Here is a 22,232-nt window from a genome sequence, read left to right as displayed (position 1 = left end):
TCCCATTTAATATCTATAGTAATAGTGTTATTTGGTGCCATATATATTTTCTACTGTTTTGCTTTAAATTATTTTTATATTTAAGATGCATGCCACCCAGAATCACTGGTTGAGATGGGCTGCCATAGAAATCAAATAAATAAATAAATTTGTATCCTGTACTCCAGATTTTCCAAAGCATTTTTTTGTAATGTGCTCGATGAGTACCTTCACCTTCCCTTCCTTCAGCTTTCCATCACTCCTTCCTGGGGAACAAAGGGGAGAACTAAAAATGGCAGCTGCCTTAACATCCTCTCCCAATTTTATCCAGTCTGCTTCCTGCAGTGAAAAAAATAAAATTAAGAATCAATGAAGCAACTAAAGAGGAATAGGCCCCTCTTTTGGGATTGAGGCAAAGTCACATGCCTGGCAGTTAAAAATCTATGATGGAGAGTAGAAGTAATATGCTGCAGTACTTTGCTTTAGAAGGGGGTGGGAACTTTGGACTCAGAATGAAGAGGTGTTCATAGAGTGAAGAGCTGCCTACTGTACAGCTACAGAGAGGGCAGAGAAAAGCTACCATTACAGGTAGTTCTCAACTTATGATCACGATTAAGCCTAAAATTTCTATTGTTAAGTGAGACATTTGTTAAGTGAATTTTGCCCCATTTTACGACCTTGTCACAGCTGATAAGTGAATCACTGCAGTTGATAAGTTGGTAACATGGTTGTTAAATGAATCTGGCTTCCCCATTGATTTTGTTGTCAAAAGATTGCAAAAGGTGATCACATGACCTTGAGAAACAGCAACAGTCATAAGCATGAACCAGTTGCCAACCATTTAAATTTTGATCACATGACCATAGGGATGCTACAAAGGTTTTAAGTGCAAAAAATGGTGATAAGTCACTTTCTTTTAGTGCTGTTATAATAACTTTGAACAGTCACTAAATGAACTGTTGTAATTTGAAGACTATCTATATACTATGTTTGTTCTGGAATAGTAGTTCAGTGTAAGAAGCAAATCACAAGTTTAAGAATGTATGGAGCACATATGGATTTGCTAACCTCAAAAAGGGCCTGAAAAGGCCTGTCATTTACAGGAATCCGCACCTGAATCACTTCTTCAGAGGGAGATGAGGAAGGCAGGAAGAACAAATAATGGTGTAATGAGGAGATCTGTTTTTGAATTAAATAATTTATCGTTGGAACTACTTTGTATTAACCTATTAGTGAGCCATATATGGGTGAAGAACTCATATTGTTTTGCAATAAAATGATGTAAAAAGAATGATGAAATATTGCATATTCACTCCAGAGAATGGGCAGAGAAGGAAAAGCTGCAATTGTTATTTCTATAACTCTCATCTGCAAGGCCTCCACAAGTCCTGCTCTGCTGCCTCATCATGGTGAGTAGGTGGGATTTTTTAGAAGGGATGAGCCACAAATGTTAGAGATGATGCCAAGGATATATAGTTCTAAAATGGTCACTCAAGGCATGAAGATTAACTCCGGTGCTTAATAAAGCAAGCTGCCACCTGCATCAGGTAGGTAGATGATGTGCACGACAGCAATATTCCAATACTTGAAGAGCTGCTGCAGGGAAGAGGACATCAATTTATTCTCCATGGCATCTGAAGGGAGGACAGGAAGCAATAGGAGAAAGTTCGTCTGGGGGAGATCCATAATGGAAAATGTACAAGCAAAATTTTAAACACAGATTAAAATAGTTTTGTACAAAGGAAAAAAGTACTTAAAATGACTGAATGATTCAAACTTATCCTTGAATGTGGCAGAACTGATTGTTAAGAGTTTCATTTACTAATTTAAAAGATTAAATAAGTGGGTTCCCCCCCCAGAAATCACTACAAGGCCAGGTTAGGTAATCAAAATCAGAAAATATCATACCACTGTTCAAATGAAGTTTGTCAAACCTCAAAATAACATTAAAGCAAATAAGATTAGCATAAAGATTACTCTAATTTGAAGGCAAACTTACTGAACTCTTAATTCTAATTTCCTTTTCTTACTATGCAAGAGGAGTATGGCACCAGAGCATTTTAAAGTTTCCTTTTGTCTTTTTTGGCCTGACTATTGCAACTCTTTCCTTGGTGATAATGCTAGCTTTCTGGAGAAACAGATTCAAAACAGAGTTTTGAGGCATTGGAAGGGAACTGGGTTTCACATCCCACTGTATTCTAAATAAATAAACATCTTTTCTAAATTATTAGGCCATACAATCAAAGGGAGAATGAAATGAGACATTTTACAATCTACCAAAATATGACAAATCTTAGAAACAGGTAAGAGTGGGATGGTGAGAGTCAGGGTAGTAGTGGACAATTAAAATGTATACAAATTCTGATAAGAATCTTTAAGAAGGCAGAGGACAAGGGATCAACTTCCTAGAGAAAAAAATCTACTTGATTAGAGAATCCTTGGGTGGTAAGTGATTTAAAGAGGAATGAAAGCTGACAGCAATCAAATAAGAACACTGGCTTTTAGGAATATCTGCAAAATTCAATCCAGTAAGTAGAAAACACTTGGCAATATTATTGAATCACAAATGAACATATCCAGAGGAAAATGACACAAATAGGTTGGAAAAAGTATGCTTTTCATCACTACTTGCTTTTAAATTAGAAATTTGGGGAGATTTTTTGACACATGCAAAGATAGGCAAACTTAGATCCATTAACTTCAGGAAATGCAGAGAACGCTTTGTCTAAGATGAAGCTGCAGGCAAAAGCATACATCAGTATTATTAATCTTTTTATACTAAAATATAGAATATGACCACTCCAGTGCACACCATCAAGAATTAAGATCAGATCCAATCCATGACTTAAGTTAACTTACACAATAAGTAATCAGAGTTCATATAACAAAATGCAGCTTTTTTGGACTGTTCTTTTTTATGGTTGTAATAATACACAATATGCAAGCTTTAAAAATAAACAGGACATTGTAACATTCCTAGATACTAACATTAAAAAAGCAGTACCTGCTCTGTTTCCTTGTATCTCTACTAGTGAGACTATTATCCTTGGTAGCTTTCAGTGATGACAGCCCTTTCCTTATGATTTGCTACTGGATCAACTTATTGCTATTAATAAAGGTAATTAATGTCAAGAGGAGAGTGCTTTGGTATTGTGGAAGGCTTGCACAGCTTTGGTACAGTTGTCAACACTAATTTCTCATCCACACGATAGGATCTCATGCAATACCAAAACCTCCTCCACAGTATCTGATCTTAAACGTGGCTTTGCCATATGAAGGCATGGCATTTGGAGACTCCATAGAGGAAAAGGTTACCAACACTGATCATGATGGCAATATACCTGCTGCAACAATCAACATTCGCATGTTAAAGCCAATTGGTAGGCAATGTGAGTGAGAATACTGGGTAGTTGCTAAAGTCATGCCAAGATGTAGACTTTCCATAATTTCTGAGTGAGCACTGTGGAGACAGAATATGGAATGGGCCTTTGGTTCGATTCAATCCAGTTTAGAAGCTCATTGAAGCAGTTGCTGGATTACTGAAGAATCTACTTCTCCAAATTTCAAACCAGTGCACAGACTCTCCGTAGTAGCTTTATTCCCTAAACGCTGCCTCCATAAAATGAAGGCACTTACAATCTGTGATTGGATATTGTATGGGTGGTTGACTTTACAACAGTAAATGTCTTTTTGGCTCAAGCCAAGAGATAATACAATGCACTCCCATTCAGGTCCAAGTCTCTGAGCAAGTTTACTAATCTGTTGATCGGATGGCAGTTTCTTCAAAATCTGTTGTGGAAATCTGAGTAGCTGGTCATCTAAAACAAAGAAAGGGAAAAGCTCAGATACATTCTTCTGAAAAATGCAGCATATTTTAATGCTTACCTAAAGCATTAGTTTAAGAAACAAAATGTAGATCAGACCTTTATACCAATATAGACGTGTGTCTAATCACACTTGGCCAAATAAAGTATTCAATATAATCATATTTATTATTTAGCATATGATAAGAACCTGGCAGAAGAGAAGTAAGCATATACATACAATCCACATAATTATATACAAAACTTCTATGGGAGTATGGCAGTGGCCTCATAACTGGAGGTCCAATTTAGTTATCCAGGTGACTGCCTCTGGCGTTACTTTGTGAAGATCTTCTAGAGAACCAGAAAACGCAAGTCGCAGGCAATCTTGCACAATATGTTTAATTGTTTGCATATCAGGACCAAAATCTCAACAAGGGGAATATTTCCACCCTCATGCATACAGGGCAGAGGCACTTCTTCTATATCATACCTAATTCTGTTCAATTTCATCCAGACAGAGCGAGGCAGGAAGTTTTTAAGAAGAGACTGGACAGCCATTTGTCCGAAATGGTATAGGGCAGTGGTGGCGAACCTATGGCACGAGTGCCAAAGGCGGCACTTGGAGGCTTCTCTGTGGGCACACGTGCCGTTACCCCAGCCTCGCCTCCCCCGTGACCCCCTCCTCTCCAGCAGCCCCCCTGAAGGAGAGTCGCCCCTGAGCGTGGCTCATGCGGAGCGCAACCAAGGACATGGCAGCCAAGCAGCGTAGACAAGACTCTGCCCTCACACTGCATCGTGCAAAGTTGATGCTGCAGGACGTGGGCAGAGGGCGTGACTGCCATAGTGCTGCTGGGCTGCCTGGGCAATCTGTGGCGGGCCCTGGAGGCGGTGAGTGGCCCTGCTGGCAGGCAGGGTGGTGGATGGGGGGGGGGCAGAATGGGAGCAGGGCAGGGCCAGTTTTTGGGCACTCGGTCTCTAAAAGGTTCGCCATCACTGGTATAGGGTTTTCTGCCTGAGCAGGGGGTTAGACTAGATGACCTCTAAGGTCCCTTCAAACTATAACAACAACAACAACAACAACTTCTGGGAAACCACCAACCTAAAAGGAAAAAGTCAAAACCACATGGTTTTGATTCAATATAATGAAATAGGATAGCAAAAGTTCTAAATAATTTCAATTAAGTAATAAAAAGGTTAAAAACTCTTTATATCTGTACTTTAAAAGCCAGAACTGGTTAGACGCCCAAATTGAATTTGACAAGTTATTTCCCATCACATGCATTCTAAAATAGCAATTGTGTCAATATACAGTGGGGGTCCCCAACCCCTGGGCCGTGACCTGTTAACGGCAGACAAGTGTGTGAAGCTTCATTTGTTAAGGTGCGAGATTTAGATTGCATGAACAAAACCATTCGCCCCCCCCGCCCACTGCAAAAAGCGCTGAAGCAGCTGTCACCAGTCCACAGAACCAAAAAGATTGGGGATCCCTACTGTATAGGATGGCTTATCAAATTTGACACTCATTTTCTGCTTTGTGGTTTGAGTGATATAGAATTGCTTCAAGGCAGGATAAGCAATGGGGTGCTACTGTAGATAAATTGGATTAACTTAATTAGCATAGTCACATATTATGGGAAGAGTTATTGAAAATAACTGGAAAGCCAAAAGCAGCCTGCCTCTAGTATTTTACAAAGTTATTAAGCATCCAGAAAACTTCCAAGGGAAGTACGTTGAACTGAAGATGGTTCTTTGAAAGCAGAGCCAACAAACACAGCAAAGACCAAGAAACCAGTAAGCAGAATAGTTCCTTGGAACCTCTCTGGATAAGGAGAGGATGGGAGATTATCCACATGCCCGCATATCCTGGACAGGTGTCCTTGCAGGACAGTGATTTTCCACATGTTTCGGTGCTGGGAGATATTCGCCATTTTGCTTGCAACCCTGGAGACTATTAAAAGCCAGTAAGTTTGCAAACCTTACTTTCTTATCACTTGATTAAGTACCTCTAACCCAGTGGTTCTCAACCTGTGGGTCGGGACCCCATTTGGGGTCGAACGACCATTTCAGGGGGGTCGCCAAACAACGCAGTCCGCCATTTTCCCCCCCTTTTCCTTAGCTGTGCTACTTCCTTTTATTCTATTGGCTTTTGAAAGCCAATAGAATAGACTCTCTTGAATAGAGTCTAATTCTATTGGCTTTCAAAAGCCAATAGGAATTGTCCAGGCTGTCTCTGCCCTGCTGAGCCCGCCAAAAGTCCCATTCTGCAAATGGTGCTGCACCAGTTGAGTAGTCCTCGACTTACGACCGGTTGAGTAGTCCTTGACTTACGACAAGTTGGGGGTCGCGGCATTAAAAAGGTTGAGAACCACTGCTCTAACCTTTTCTTTTAAAAATTTGAAAACACCAAGTAAACTTGGCTTTAATCCTAAAGGAAACAAACTTTTAATCATAAGCTTAAGAATTTAAAGAATCCAGAATAAACAGCAAAAAACTAAATAAGATTCTGATCTTAGAAAGTTATAAACAGACTAGAAGTCCAAGTAAAATTGGAATATTGAAACTTATTATAAAAAATTGTATAGTTCTCAACTTACAATCACAACTGAGTTCAAAATAGCTCTTGCTAAGCAAGATGCTTGTTAAATGAATTTTAAGCGAGATATTTGTTTAATGAGTTTTGCCCCATGTTAGGACCTTTCTTGCCACGTTAAGTAAATCACTGCAGTTATTGTTAGTAACATATTGTTAGTTGTTAAATGAATCTGGATTCCCCATTGACTTTGCTTGTCATAAAAGGTGACCACATGGCCCCAGGACACTGCAACCATAATACATAAGAATCAGTTGCCAAGCATACAAATTTTGATCACATGACCATGGGGATGCTACAATTGTTGTAAGTGTGAGAAATGGTCATAAGTCCCTTTTTTCAGTACCGTTGTAACTTTGAACAGTCACTAAATGAACTGTATTAAGTCAAGGACTAGCTGTGATTATAAAGAACACCTTTTGATGGAAAATAGATTCTGCTCTGGTTTTTACAAGATATAACAAAGATAAGCAATTTCATGACACGGACACTAGAGGGGACAAAGGCTTTTAGGAAGAGGAAAGAACTCAAGTCTGTAAAATATTGCAAAACAGTGTAACAATGAAAATATTGAAGGAGACTTTTGAAGAATGGAATAAGAAAATAGTAGCTGCAACATCAATAACATCAATAATGATGTCTGCTTCCATGAATAGACTACGTCCAAAAGATAGCGATAGCATGTAGACTTATATACCCATTCGCAGTGCTTTACAGTCCTCTCTAAGTGGTTTACAGAGTCAGCATGTTGCCCCCAACAATCTGGGTCCTCATTTTACCGACCTTGAAAGGATGGAAGGCTGAGTCAACCTTGAACCGGTGTGAATCAAATTGCCAAACTGCAGGCAGCCGGCAGCCAGCAGAAGTAGCCTGCTGTACTGCATTTTAACCACTGTGTCACCACGGCTCATAAAGATGTTATGAAAGAAATGACAGATGTAGAAGAATTTTTATTTGACAATACTGTATAGAGATATCAAAGTAGATTTACAATTCACAAGCCAAGAGAATGAATTAGAAAAAGGATGTTTCACTGGATTTACAAAAGAAACTAGCTGAGGTTTTAAAAATTAAAAGAGAAATGCAAATGACAAACCAAAACAGTGACCTCAATAATTTTGTCCTATTGGATCTATAAGAGACTTGTGAAAACCTTGAAGAACTCTGTGCAATGGGGCAAAGAAGAAATGAAGAGAAATCAAATCCCATAACATTTAAATGAGCTAAAGATTGAGTCTGTTGGAAGTGAGACAGAGGAATATAAAGATCGTTTATTTCAGAGTTTCCCAACTTTTCTGGCTTTGCAGACCAGCAGGAAGAGGGAGAGGATATGGTTTCCCTCTTGCCACCACTTCTGTGGCGGCCCGGTTCAAATGGCTGAAGGCTGGGTAGAGGGCCGCAGCCTGGGGGTTGGGGATCCCTGTTTTTTTTGGTTAATGTTAAAACAAGATATGTTATTATTTCTGCCAACCCTTTATAGACTTTCTGCTGACACCAGGACTGAAAAAAATGTTTCATGGTTTTGCTTATAGATAATAAATGGTATATGGGATGAAGTAATAAATGTTTGTAACCCTAGAGGGAGTGAAGAGTCACTAAATGTGTTTATACTTTTTGTGATGAAGGTCAGAGTTTATTCTTTAGTATATTCTTTATTTACTTATTTACTTACTTTACTGTATTCATACTTGTTTCTTCTTTTTTCTTCTTCCTATTCTCTTTTATTTTTTAAAGTTTAGTTTGTATTAAATTTTACCATTGTAATCAAAATTCTTAAAAAGAAAGTTATTAAGCATCCCCCAAGTATTCATTCATCTTTTTCTTTATGGAATTGAGTAACCATTGTTACTCTGTAAAGCAGTGTTTCTCAACCTTGGCAATTTTAAGGCATGTGGACTTCAACTCCCAGAATTCCACAGCCAACAATGCTGGCTGTGGAATTCTGGGAGTTGAAGTCCACATGCCTTAAAACTGTCAAAGTTGAGAAACACTGCTGTAAAGTATTTCAAACAGCATAATACATATCTTTCTCATAATGTTAGCAAAATGTTTCTACACAAAACCTACCCACAGCAGCAATGATCAAGTTATGACTCCTTAGACCAGTGGTTCTCAATCTTCCTAATGCCGCGACCCTTTAATACAGTTTCTCATGTTGGGGGGTATCAAAAACGTGAACCAAAAAAAGAGGAAAAAATGGGAAAGTATAGGTAGTCCTCGACTTACAACAATTTGCTTACTGACTGTTTGAAGTTAAAACAGCACTGAAAAAGCAAATTATGATCATTTTTCACACTTATGATTGTTGCAGCACCCCCAGGGTCATGTGATTTACATTCGGATGCTTGATAACTGATTCATACTTACGATGTTCAGTGTCCCAGGGTCACATGATTAATGGCCAGGGGGCGTGGCCAGCTGATCACTCAGGTTGCAGAGTGCCTGTGTGTGTGGGGGGGGGAATCTGTAGGTCTCTGGGATGGGACTGGGGTGGGTGCCTGCCTTCCTTCCCTCCCTTTTCTCCCCTTGTCCCTTCCTTCTTTCTTTTCTTCTTTTCCTTCACCTCCCTCTTAGTCTCTTCCTCCTTCCCTCCCTCTCCCATTGTCCTTTCCTTCTTTCCTTCCTTTCACCTCCTTCTTAGTCTCTTCCTCCTTCCCTCCCTGTCTCCCATTGTCCCTTCTTTCCTTCCTTTCCTTCACCTCAGTCCCTTCCTTCCCTCCCTCCCTCTTTGTCCCTTCCTTCCATTGTTCCTTCCTTCCTTCCCTCTCTCATTGTCCCTACTTTCCTCCCTCTTTGTCCCTTCCTTCCTCCCCCCCTCCGTGCCCAGGAAGGGACAAGGGGAGGGGGACAGGCTGCCAAAGGCAGAGGAGTGCTCCACCCAGCTCACTTGCTCAGCATCGCCAGAAAACATGCCGCTTGCTAAGTTAGCAGAAGCCCCAGGATCAGCGCTGGGCTACAGCTGATTCGCGCTTCTGCTAAATTAGCAAGCAACATGTTTTCTAGCAAAGCTCGAGCAAGTTTGTGGGACAGGAGCCAAGGAGAGCTGCTACAGCTGATCTGCTTTTTGGCTGCTCTGCAGAAGCGCGGATCAGCTGTAGAGGTTCGCCCCGATCCTGGACAAGAGGGAAGGAAGGAAGGACAGAAGGGACAAGGGGAAGGAGGAAGGGAAGGAGGGACAAAGAGGGAGGCGAAGGAAAGGAAGGAAGGAAGGAAGGGACAAGGAGAGAGAGGGAGGGAAGGAGGGACAAAGAGGGAGGCAAAGGAAAGGAAGGAAAGAAGGAAGGAAGGGACAATGGGAGAGGGAAGGAAGGAGGAAGAGACCAAGAGGGAGGGAAGAAAAGGAAGTTCCAGCCAGCAGAGGCTTGGCAACCCGGCTGCCGAGAAACAGAAGAGCACAAAGCCAAGGAGAAGAAGGTGGCGGTTTCCTCCCAAAGGGGGCTCCTTTTCTCCACCCCTTCCCTGGGTTTGTGGGGAATTTCTCGTCACCAACGCTACCAGGTGCTCTTTGAGCCTGCCGCGAGCTTTCTCGCCCCCTTTGCTTCTCCCCCCCTGCTTTCATGAGGATTATGGCGCCCTTGGGAAGCCGATTGTGCTTTGAAGCTTAGGAGAGGAGGAGAAGTCTCTTCCTCCTTCCCTCCCTGTCAAACCCCGGCGGGCTCGACATGAATGGGCGGAGGAGTCGAGGATGGGCAGGGTGGCAAAGGAGACCGGCAGCCGTCGCCAGACCTCCCAGCTGACAAGCACAAGTTTGTCAGTACAATCTCCTTCTCAGTACAAGAAACCAAATTAAATTTTTCTAGTACCCTCTTAAACACATCCAACAAAGCCTATCACTTCTCTGTACACCTCTGTTAAACTCTTCTTATTGTTAAGAACTTCTTAAACATTCAACCAGGCCTTGATTTTTTTTTCTGTATGGCTCTATTTCAGGTATCTGAAAAACTCTTCCTGGGTCTTCTTTTCTTAAGGCTAAGCATTCCTAATTTCTGCAACCTCTTTCCATAAGTTGTACACTTTCCAGGGCCCTGAATATTCTTACTGCTCTTTTCTGAATCTGGTTCAATTTACCTGAACCTTTCTAAGCTCAGAACTGGTTTTTCCATGGGCGCTGTGGGGGAGCTGAAAAAAAAATGCAGTTAAGGGGGTTATGCATTCTATGAAAGAAAATGATGGAAACCAAACTGATAAACAGAGAACTAAGCAATAATGCTGAAGGCGTTAAGATGGTTGGCTTGGCTCCATCTTCTATGCCTTTATCTGGGCACTGATTTCTAATTTTGGTTGCGAAAGCAGCACCACCATTAGCCAGACACATGAATAAAAAAGCAGACTGGTTGAAAAGAGGTTATGCTTGTAATAGTAGCCACTATCGGTGCTAACAGTGGGAATGTCTCCAGTGATTCTTAAAAGGCTGTATGTTCCTTGAAGCACTGCAGCTATAGCAACCACTTAACTTAATTTCCAGGAAAGCCCTGTTCTGTTCTGCTTCTGCTCCTGGCAATTTATGAAATGATAAACTTGTTTCGAGAGTAATTCCACAGTTAACACTGACATCACTGTCACGACTACTTTCTTAGGGTGAGTACCACTTAAATTTAATTGGAATTAGTCATACTAACTGGACATACTTGTTTTCTACCTCTTTTAAAGTGTGGTTTTCAGATTTTCCAGACAGATCCATGAAAATTTTAGCTTTCTTGGCTAACACAGAATGAATAGAAGACAAAAACTGGGTAAAAGATAAAATAAATGGTTGTATTTATCTAGAAGATCCCCTTTACTGCATAGGTTATTGGCCTAATTATGATAATAATGTATCATCAAGTTGATGACATATACTTTCTCTAGGAGGAATTGCTCTTAGCCAATGGTCTACCTCAGTGGCTCCCAACCTTTTCTATACCCCGGACCCCTAGAATGCTTCTGATATATTCATGCACCCCTTACAAAATTTTGAAATAATGAATTATGCATATACACTATAATTTTGAAACTTCTAAACCCAAGTTTTCACACCCCCTGGAATATTGTCTCCTATCCCCGGGTGGGAACCCCTGGTCTATCTAATGCAAAATTAGTAAAAGTAATTAAAAGTTTTCCAAGCCTTTAGGCAGGAGAGTTCCCATCCTTACCTCAAAATGTAGGCAACTGACCCAGGGACTGTTTGCATGTAATGCATTTATCATTAATGCCACCCATATGGATATGTTCTTATTAGAATTGTTTCATCCTGGATATTTTTTAAAAGGCTTGAATTTTAATCCTCATCCTACTCTTTTTTCTTTTATTTATAGTCTCTCAAATGTATGAATGGAACATTTGCAAAAGCACAGTAGAGCAAAAAGGATTTCTCATTAAGACTATTTCTAAACAAACAGGTACATGGATAACAGCTTTAAAACATCTGAGGTCATACTTTGATTTTCTGTCACAGCTGTTCATTCTAGTAAAAAAAATAATTGCCATTTATTGGAGCTGTTATATAATGCTGTTATCTCCCAAGATTATGCAGATAGCTTGTCCGGTATTTACACCTGGCAAAGCAGTGTCTCATATTGGTGTATTAAGACTGAGCAGAAAAAAAGTTTATATCATTGAGAACTTAAGTCCTCAGTCTAGCAGAGACACATTATGTCTTTGAATAAGCTCTTTGCTACTGCAGTATTATCTATTTTTTTGTTTATCATTCTTTAATTAATAGGAAAGAAAGAAGAAGCAAGAGCAGCAAACTGTCTTTACCTTGCTTTATCCTCTCTTAATAGTCATATTAAGAGCCCAAGCAGGGGGCAACTCGACCCATTCAGAGAGGGGCAATTAACTGGGCGTACAACATCAGCATTTCCAGCATCCTGTTAACAGATCATAGCAGCAGTATGTTGGGTATGCTCCAAGTTGTGAAATGCTGTCCAAGGGGTCTATTGCTGACAGTGCATAAGCTACCATTCAAAAGAATTTGGAGGAATACATTTATTAACTGGAAACAAGGAATGCCAAAATGAAAACTGGAAAAAGACACAGATTTAATAGGAGAAACAGCACCTAACTGCTACACCCACATCTTAATAATTGCATTTACTTTTTTAAATGATTCTCCCATTCTACATAAAATTAATGCTTAGTTAAAAGTGACACTGCTAGGCTATGTGGTATGTCTGCCAAAGATGATACCCAGCTGACAATAGCACAACACTCATAGCTGACCATCACTGTTTTGCAACAATTGTCAGGTGCTTTTCAGGCTAAACCATTCAGTTCCCGTCTGCTTCTTAAGTTTAATTTATGCTATTTCATTTACTGTCTTTTCTTCCTGCTCAGAATGACTGGGGAATAATGAACCTCGTGAAATTTCCTGGAAGTCATGCTCACTGCTTGCTAATGATGCGTGATTGAAATAAGTCGACGTGGTAAAAACAAACAGCAGTCATGGACTCATAAGTGAGGCAATGGATATAAATGTTGCAAAGATTCTACCAGTCACAGAAGAAGGGTTTGGTGAAAGTGTCACCATTGCAAGGTAAGTATTACTTCTTGATCAGGGATTAAAAATCAGCAGGCAAAGAAACCTAAACTAAATTCTAATTATAAGATGATAAGATAGTACGGTGATCTTTTTTGAGCCATATAGAGAGAAAAGAGTTAAATATTTGCTTTTTAATAAGGCCCTACAACATCTCACAGTATAATTTACATTTTTTGTGGACTTAAATAAAACATAGTAATCCAACATTGAAAGAAATGATATTTGATACATTCACGAAGAATCCTATGATCTGACCCATTGGTGAATCCACAACTTGATTGCTAATTCTACAGTTAATGAATGCAATCTGGTTGAAAATGCATAGTAAAACTGATTAGCAATAGTTGAAATGAATAACTGCATAAATAAATAGAAAACCAAGCTCCTATCAAATAAAATGTAAGGATGTCAATACTCTACAGCAGACATGTCAAACTCGTGATGTATAGGGACAGTTTTGCCATTGCCGGCAATGGGGTGGGCGCAGCTTCTGGATGACGCATCTGGCCTGCGGGCCGGCAGTTTGACATCCCTGCTCTATAGTGATAGTTAAGACTGAGAAGACAAGGATTCAAATTAACATTTAGAAGGAGTCAATCATACTCTCTAGCCTAATACAATTTACAGAGTTGTATCAATAGCAACTAAAGAGAGCCACATACGTTGTCTTGAACATTGTGAGAAATATATGAATATAAATAAATAGTAAATATGATTTGCGTCTTTTCAGGATCCAATCTGTTTGAACTCCAAATTCCCAATAAGACTTGGAGGTCAAATCTTAATTATGACTATAAACTTTTAAAAGTTTTTAAAATTCTTATAAAGAATGTCACATGACAATAACTTAAGACACTTTTCCTAAAATCTTTACCTTTGTTTCTACAGTCTTTCATTTTAATCTCCTAATTAAAGTATTATTATCTAATTACTGAGTAAAAACATTTTTTTAAAAAAAATAGCACTTCAATTGTTCAACTGCTTTTAAACATATTAAAATATCTTTTTAAAAGCTCAAAAGGGAGTATCAGAATATTTTTTTTTGAACACAAGTATTTCAGCATTCTGTAGCCCTCTGGATTTCTTAGAGATTGTATTCTAAGAAAAAAGAGGAGGGAACGAAGATATTTTTTTCTACAATACAATCATTAAATTAACACAGGGATTTTGTAAACTAAAACAGGGGAGATTTGAAATCCATGCTGTTTCCTGTTTTCCTGGAAAAGTCTTATTGTTAAAATAGTTTGAATTACATAAAAGGATTAAGTGACAGCTGTGAAAAAAATTACTTTGTAGTAAAAGCCACATTCTTTTTTGTTTTAAACATATTTTAATCATCTTGCACCTATTCTAATGTTCTGGGCATCGAAAAGATCTGTATTTACATTCCTTCCGATATTTAATAGAGTAAAGAAATGATGTATTACGATTGAATTCAAAAGCCTATGTTAGTAAAAGAAAAATAAAGCAAATCAAAGTTCTCCAAACAAACAACAAAATCAAAAACTATACTGTTAATCTGCCAGTCCAAAACTTCAACAATGCAAGATACAAATGGAGATGAATTAAGGAAGAGGAACCCAGAAACATGAGCAATTAATTCAGCTCAAAAATCCAGGTTTTAGTTTTGCTATTCATAAATACTTTTTCAAAACATTTGGTTTCCCTCGATCATATTTTTGTGCTGTCATCTGCTACTACACAATATTAGAATTATGCACCAATGGGGAAAAAATCAATATACTAGACAGATTCTGCAATTTTAGGCGAAATTATATTGGATATGCTTCTCCTTAATGGAAGTGTCCATATTTCCTCATGCTCCCATGGAGAGTGAGGAAGCTAATCTTGTCCTCTGCACTTACTGGGGTGTTGACTCAGATGGGATGTGGGGGGGGGGGGAGTACATTTGATTTTAATTTAAAATCCAGCTATAATGGGTACATGAACAAAGGCAAATAATAGGTACATTTTGTATTATCTTTACTCAGATGCTTAGAAATAGCTTATAAATAAACCATGCCATATCACTAATGCTGTTAATCTCAAATTTACCATTTGGAGTAGTTGAAGTTAGCATGAAGATCTCAAAACCATTATCTCATGTAATTCTGAAGTATATCTCACAGCCTTAAAAATCTCCACCTGGAAGAATACAGAATGATAGACAGATATTTGTTTGTCAGTCTTTTTTGTGTGTGCAAGTTTTATGAATTTAAAGCAGAAGGACAAAAAATCAATTGGGGACAACTTCCATGAATCTTGAATTGTACAATAATATTTCTAAGAAAAAAAGCCAGATCATTCTCAGCAGGGATATATGCAACACCTGTCCTGGAATTTAACCATTACTGAAACACTCAGAAGCTGTTTTTTATTAAAACAATTTTCTGTTCCTTAAAGGCTTTATAGTATCTTTTTATCACAAGACACAGGATGCACAATTGTAGTTTTATAGAGTATCTTCTGCAAGTTTCAGTTTGCGTTTAAAAAATAGTAGTAGTGATGGGTAGTATTTACAATGGGAACAGAAGAGCAGCCTAATTTAGTGAATATTTTCTTCATTGTGATTCTTCTAGTAAAGCTATAATTACATACCTAAGCACTGCTATTTGCTGATACTATAAATCAGATCTTGCTTAAAGTTAAGATTATTTCTGTATTTGCTTCTTTTTTAAAATCTCTCTATATATGTTTGTAGATTAATGGAGAAATATTTTAATGTTAAAAAAGTTATATTGAATTACATTACAAAAAATGTGGATTTTAATTGTTTTTGAGAAATTGTGTTTTATATCTGTCATGGGGAATTGCCAAAGTAATTATTTTAAGAAATTGCAAAAAAAAAGTCTAGATATTAAGAACTGGATTCAAGAGATAATGCAAACTTTTCTATCTGGTTAAAAATGTATTATATTTCTCTTTGCTACAGATTTCATTAATGTTTTACGTTTACATTGCCCTCCCCCTTTTTGTTTTCTGTTTTCTTTCTTATTGTTGATCAATTGGGGCTGCTTTTCTGAATTTTCTTTTTTTCCTTGCATTTTTGCATACTCTTTCTTGAAACTTGTAGTAACATATTTTTAACAGTTAGGGTTATTTCCTAATGATGGGTACTCAATTCAGTGAATTCTGTTGATAAAATATCTGCTTTTTTTCTCTAGCACTGTTTGTCTAGCGACAAGCAAAATATGACATGCAGTTGTTGGAAAGAAAAGGGGCGTTGTCTTACCTGAACGCCTTTTCTCAGCAGGATGATGTAGAGTCCAAATGGATGGGTTCTATGACGGCCTTCCTGCCTGGCAGACTGGGTAAAAACTTCGGCCACACCCCTTCCTTTGGGCGTGACCCCAGTTTTGACTTAGGCGAGAAACTTTGTTGGAATTAACATTGCAGCTCTTTATTATATCTTTATTATATCCCTGCCTAGACCTATCCTCTGGGTGGGCTTGGACTCTACATCATCCTGCTGAGAAAAGGCGTTCAGGTAAGACAACGCCCCTTCTCCAGCAGGATGACTGTAGAGTCCAAATGGATGGGACATACCAAAGCCCTCATGTCCCCCTGGGAGGGAAAGTCTAGGCTACCGAACTCTGAGCAGATACGACCTGTTGAAGAACTCTTCTGCCAAAGGCCGCGTCTGCTGCTGCTAGGGAGTCTAAACGGTAATGTCGAATGAAAACCGAAGGTGAGGACCAGGTTGCGGCCCTGCAAATCTCTTCCACCGGAGCTTGCGTTAGCCACGCCGCAGATGTGGCTGCGCTCCGAGGTTGAGTGGGCAGTCACCTGAGGTGGGTGCTGGCAAATCCTGTGAGACGTAGGCCTGCGCTATGCAGGCTCTGATCCACCTGCCTATGGTGGAAGAAGATACCTTCTTTCCCATAGTTGATGTTTGAAAGGACACAAATAATGCTTCAGTCTTTCGGAAAGCCGAGGTGCGTTTCACGTAGAAACACAGTGCTCTCCGTACGTCTAGCTTGTGCCATCTGTGTTCTAGCCTATGTTTGGGTCTTGGACAGAAATCAGGAAGCGTAAGTTCCTGAGATCTGTGAAAGATGCTATTTACCTTCGGGATGAAGGTCGGGTCTGGTCTAAGAACGACCCTGTCTTTGAAAAAGGTACACAGATCCTTCCTTACTGACAGTGCTGCTAGTTCTGAGATTCTCCTTGCTGAAGTAATTGCCACAAGGAAAGCTACCTTCAGTGATAGGTGATGGAGGTGAGCATGATTCAAGAGGTTCGAAGGGTGCTGATGTCAAGGCTAGAAGGACCTTAGGCAGGTTCCAGGACGGGTACCTGTGTATGACTGGGGGCTTTGTGTTAGATGCCCCTTTTAAAAAGGCATTAATCGCTGGATGTTGTGCTAGGGACGTTAAGTTGTCGCAGGAGAGTACAGTTGAGAGGGCCGATATCTGTCTGCGGATAGTATTGACTGACAGGCCCTTATTAAGACCCTCCAATAGGTAATCTAGTATATTGGGGATAGATACTGCGGTCGGGTCTAGGTGAAGCGAAGCGCACCACCTACAAAATCCCTTCCATGTAGCGTCGTAAATCCTATTAGTGGACGCTCTTCGTGATGCCTGTATGATCGATATCACCCCTGCAGAATAAGATTGTTTTGTTAAGCTTTGCCGCTCAAATGCCAAGCGGCTAGTTGTAGCCACTGGGGGTCTGGGTGTACGAGCTTGCCCTGACTGAGTTTTACCCTGTCCGGGGAATCCTCCACGGAGGTGATATCGAAAGGTCCACGAGGTCGGCAAACCACGGGCGCCGTGGCCAGTGAGGGGCAATGCAGACCATTTCTGCGCCCTCCACGATCATCTTGCGTATGGTTGCCGGTATTAGTGGCAGCGGTGGGAAGGCGTACAGGAGTTGCGCCGGCCACCGGCACCTGAGAGCATCCGTTCCCTCCGATCCCGGGGACGGGAATCTGGAGAAGAACCTGGGGAGTTGTGTGTTCTTGTGGTTGGCAAATAGATCTAGGTGCGGTTGTCCGAACCTCCGGGAGATCTCCTCGTAGAGAGCCGGGTCCAGACGCCATTCCGACTGGTCCACCTTGGCTCTGCTCAGGGAGTCCGCCTGGGTGTTTGTTTCCCCTGAGATGTGTTCCGCTCTGATTGAACTCACATTGGCTTCTGCCCACCGAGCCAGAACCAATGCTTCTTTCATTAGTTCCACTGATCTCGTTCCTCCCTCCTTGTTTACATGTGCCTTGGCTGCTACGTTGTCTGTGAGTACGAGGACGTGCCTCCTCGTTACTAGGTGTGAGAAATGGCGGAGGGCCAGGTGTATGGCCCGGAGCTCTAGCCAGTTGATGCTGTGTGACAGGTCCTTCTGTCCCCACTGGCCCTGTGCTATCTGTGTTCCCAGGTGGGCTCCCCATCCGACCAGGCTCGCGTCTGTCGTGAGTGTGACCCTGTTCGGTTCCCTGAATATGCTCCCCTTGAGTGTCGTGGGGGATAGCCACCATTTTAGTGATTTCCTCACCTGTGCTGGTACCAGCACACTCCTGTTGGAGGTGCTGAGGTTCCTCCTCTGGTAGGGTAGGAGGAACCACTGCAACTCCCTCGAGTGTAGCCTTGCCCATGGGATGATGCCCATGCAAGATATCATCTTCCCCAGGAGCTTCGAGAGTTGTAGCAAGGGCACTCTCCTGATCCTTTGAATTTGGTGGATTAGCTTGGATATGCTGATCAGTCGCTCCTGGGAAAGGAATACCCTGCACTGTGACGTGTCTATCACCGCGCCCAGGTGTTGCAGTCTCCTCGAGGGAATGAGGTGGCTCTTGTTTAGATTGACCGAGAATCCGTGCCCCTGTAGGGTTCGGATTGTGGTCTTGAGATCTGCCCTTGCTTGTTCCCGAGATCTGGACTGGATCAAGATGTCGTCCAGATAAAACTGGACGCGAACCGGGATCAACCTGAGATGGGCCGCTAGTACAGCTAAGATCTTTGTGAATACCCTTGGTGCTGACGACAGTCCGAAGGGTAATGCCCTGTACTGGTAATGTCGCCCCGCGTAGGTAAATCTGAGGAATTTCCGGTAGCTGGGGTGGATGGGGATGTGTAGGTACGCCTCTGTGAGATCTATTGAGGATAGTAGATCGTCTTCCCTGACGCTGGCTAGTATGGACTTTAAGGAGTGCATCTTGAACCTCCTGTACTTTAGGAAATAGTTCAGGCCCTTCAGGTCCAAGATTGCTCTCCACCCTCCTGATGTCTTTGGGATAACGAAGAGGATAGAATAAAATCCTCTTCCTTCCTCTTCCTTTGGTACCTTCTCTATTGCTTGAATTGACAGGAGGTGATCTATGGCCGAAGTTATCAGCCTGGTCTTGTGTGCTCTTCTGGAGATGGGACATCTGATGAACCGGTTTGGAGGGGGAGAACAGAAGTCTAAGGTCAGGCCATGCCTGATCGTTTCCAGGACCCCGGCGTCGGTAGTGGTCTGTTCCCAGACCTCGGTGAAATTTCCTAACCGACCCCCGATGGGTGTATCCTGTTTGGCGTCACTTGGTACGCTTAAAGGATCTGCCTCCCGCTCCTCTATATGGGCGTCTGGACTGGAACTGGCCCCTGGCTCCCGGGCTTTGGCGATCCTGGGTTCGATCCTGTCTCGGGTAGAAGGATCGTGAGCCTCTGGGCCAGTCCCAGGATTGCCCTGCTCGAAAGGGCTGCCTCCATTCCCAGGGGCTTCCTGGGCGGGAGCCCTGCCTCCGGAAGTCCTGACTGCCTCTCCTGTCTAACTTCTTTGATGGATGTACTAGTATTTTTTTCTTGTCTCTGCCTTCGCTGACATGTGGATCCAGAATGGAACCAAATAGGGCCTCTCCACTGTATTTGGACGTCGAGAGACGCCATTTGGACCTCAGGTCTGTCTTCCAGTTTTTGAGCCACAGTAGCCTACGCGAGGCCACTGTGGCCGCAATGGCTCTTGCCGCATACTTTGTTGCGTACAGTGAAGCGTCAGACATGAACTGAGAGGCCGCGAGGAGTTTGGCCAATGTCTGGTGTACTCTGACCTGGTCTGGAGGCACCGTGCCCTGCAGTTCCCTCCGCCACATGATGCAGGCCCTCGCGAAGAATGATGATGAGGTGGCTGCTCTGGCCGCCCAGGCTGCAGCCATGTGGGAACGCCGGAAGGAGTGTTCAAATTTCTTCTCCTCAGGTTTCAAGACCTCCGCCATGTCTCCTGGAATCGCGGAGGTAGAGAATAATGAGATCAAGGGGTTATCTACAGTGGGAACCTCTAACATGTTAGAGAAGGAGGGAGATAGGTTGAAAAGCTTCCTCTCCGCGCTGTTAGGTGCCGGTGGGCTTGCAAGTGAGGACCATTGTTCCTCCAGCGTGGTCATGAAGACCTCCGCACATGGAATGTACTTGTCCTGTGGGATCTTTTTGGCAAATAGAGGGTTGGCCTCCTTGCTTGTCGATGGCCTCTCATCCTGTACTGATGTTAGGCTGACTGTGGAAACTGCCTTTATCAGGAGTGATTTTAGGAGCGCTGGGTTAAAGAGGCCAGAGCTCGTCTCCTGCTCAGGTGCGGTTTCCTCGTCCTCCGATAGGGGCATGTCTGACATGTCAAGATCTACTGAGTCACCTCTCCTAATTGAGAGGAAGATTCAGAGATGTTGGTAGGGGGTGGCCTAGCTCGTCCCTTACGGGGTGTGTGAAAGGCCACTTGCCCTTTGGAAGCTATGAATTGGGAGAATGCATCCTGCATGAATGCCTGAAATTGTGCCGACCATATGTTCTCCTGCGCTTTGTCGCTGGGGTGAGGCGCTGGAGTGTGGTCGGGTGAGGAAGAAGAAGCTGGTGAGGAGGGATTGGAGGAATCTAACTGTTCAGTTTCCCCAGGAGGAGACCAAGTCTTGAGCACTTCCTCGGCAGTAGGTTCTGTGCTGGGTGCCGCCACTGGGACAGGGGAAACCAAATTTGTCCCATTGGCCTTGGTTCTCTGTGCCCTGCTAATTTGTCTTTCTAAAGCCAAATGTCTCCTCAAAGCCTCTCGCTCAGCCGTTTTAGACTGTCCCTTCTGAGTAAGGTGCGTTGTTTTAGCTTTCTTCTTCCCCCCCACCTCTGATTCAGAGGATCTGCGTTTTCGCTGCTGCTGTGGGGGGGACAATTGAGGGACCTGTGTGACTGAATACGAGACATTGTCTGCCATTGTGCCAGACACCCCGAGTAGGAAATGCCTGGGATGGGGGAATAAGGTACGCAGATCAGAGGCAGATCTTGGGACTGTGCCCTCCTCTGCCTATACAAACAATGGCCGGACAGACAGGATTCTTTGGACAGAAGATCCTGCCAGGCAGTGACTAAAGGCCACTATAGGAACAGTTAGTGAAGAATATTCCTCCTCACCTCCTCACCTAGTCCAGACAAGGTGCAGTTTATATCTCTCTCTCTCTCCCCCAGTCTTTGGCTGTGGCAACAGACCACGATAGGAAAACGATTCTTTTTGCTTTCCCTCTTCCTTCCTCTGTCTCAATTTCCTTGGGCAACCTCAGATCCTTGCAAGGGAAAAAACCCTTTGTTTGCCGGAAAATGGAGTCCGGGTGATGGCCCCGCCCCCAAGGGGAAACGGCGGGAAGCTCAATTTCCAAAATGGCGAATGGGGAAGAAGCCACGCCTCCCAATGGAAGCCCGGGAATCCACGAGGTTCAAAAACAATGGCGGATCCTGATTTTTGCAATCAGGAAGACTCCTCTAGTCATGAGGGGGCTGCGCCTTTCCTCTGGATAGAAGGAAATTCAGCGCCGGCTTTGCTCTTGCCGCGTTGTCTATCGCGCCGCTCAGCTGATCGCAGCCGAGCGGCAACCTGGTTTGCCGCTTCCCGCGCGGCTCAGCTGTTTCGCGCCGAGCGGCGCTCAGCTCCCTCGGCCAGGCTGCTCAGCTGTTGGGAGGGCCCGGGGGGCTGTGCGCAACCCGGTGAGATCCCCCGCGCCAAACAGCTGCTCGGCGGGCCGGAAGAAAGGGTGAGCGATCCGGCCCGTTCCGAGCCTCCCCAGCTAGCCCCACTCACGAGTCCGCCGATCCTGGCTGCCTCTCTCAGTTCTAATCGCTGCCAGGAAGTTTCTCTTGCAAATGGAAGAAGAGGGGATTCCTTTTTTCTGTTTTCTTTGAGTTTAAATTCGTTTGGTTCTGAGAGCTGCCTCTCGCACTTGTACCAGGCTTCGAGACTGAGTCAAAACTGGGGTCACGCCCAAAGGAAGGGGTGTGGCCGAAGTTTTTACCCAGTCTGCCAGGCAGGAAGGCCGTCATAGAACCCATCCATTTGGACTCTACAGTCATCCTGCTGGAGAATGAGAAAAATGCACACAGGACAAAAAAAA

At 42.6% G+C, this 22,232-nt stretch overlaps 1 protein-coding gene across 2 annotated transcripts in view; it reads right to left on the bottom strand.

Moving 5' to 3' along the window:
* Positions 1-1,409: 1,409 nt before the first annotated feature.
* The window catches only part of CRADD (CASP2 and RIPK1 domain containing adaptor with death domain), a 37,189-nt gene continuing 16,366 nt past the window's right edge, over positions 1,410-22,232 (bottom strand). The window contains exons 3-4 of one of the 2 annotated variants that reach the window (XR_005558521.1): positions 2,984-3,797; positions 1,410-1,613 (exon numbers count right to left, since the gene is read on the bottom strand). Coding sequence is in view for 1 of the 2 variants with exons in the window: in XM_039358173.1 (XP_039214107.1) it covers positions 3,496-3,797 (302 nt within the window). In the remaining variant the exon portion in view is untranslated. Of the gene's footprint in view, positions 3,798-22,232 lie in introns of both variants that reach the window. The other variant, XM_039358173.1, reaches the window with a different exon arrangement.

This window comes from Crotalus tigris, unplaced genomic scaffold (assembly GCF_016545835.1).
Source record: "Crotalus tigris isolate CLP2741 ecotype Arizona unplaced genomic scaffold, ASM1654583v1 scf7180000019004.2909048, whole genome shotgun sequence".
NCBI classification, from domain to species: domain Eukaryota; kingdom Metazoa; phylum Chordata; class Lepidosauria; order Squamata; family Viperidae; genus Crotalus; species Crotalus tigris.
This window is presented reverse-complemented; position numbering and strand designations above follow the sequence as displayed.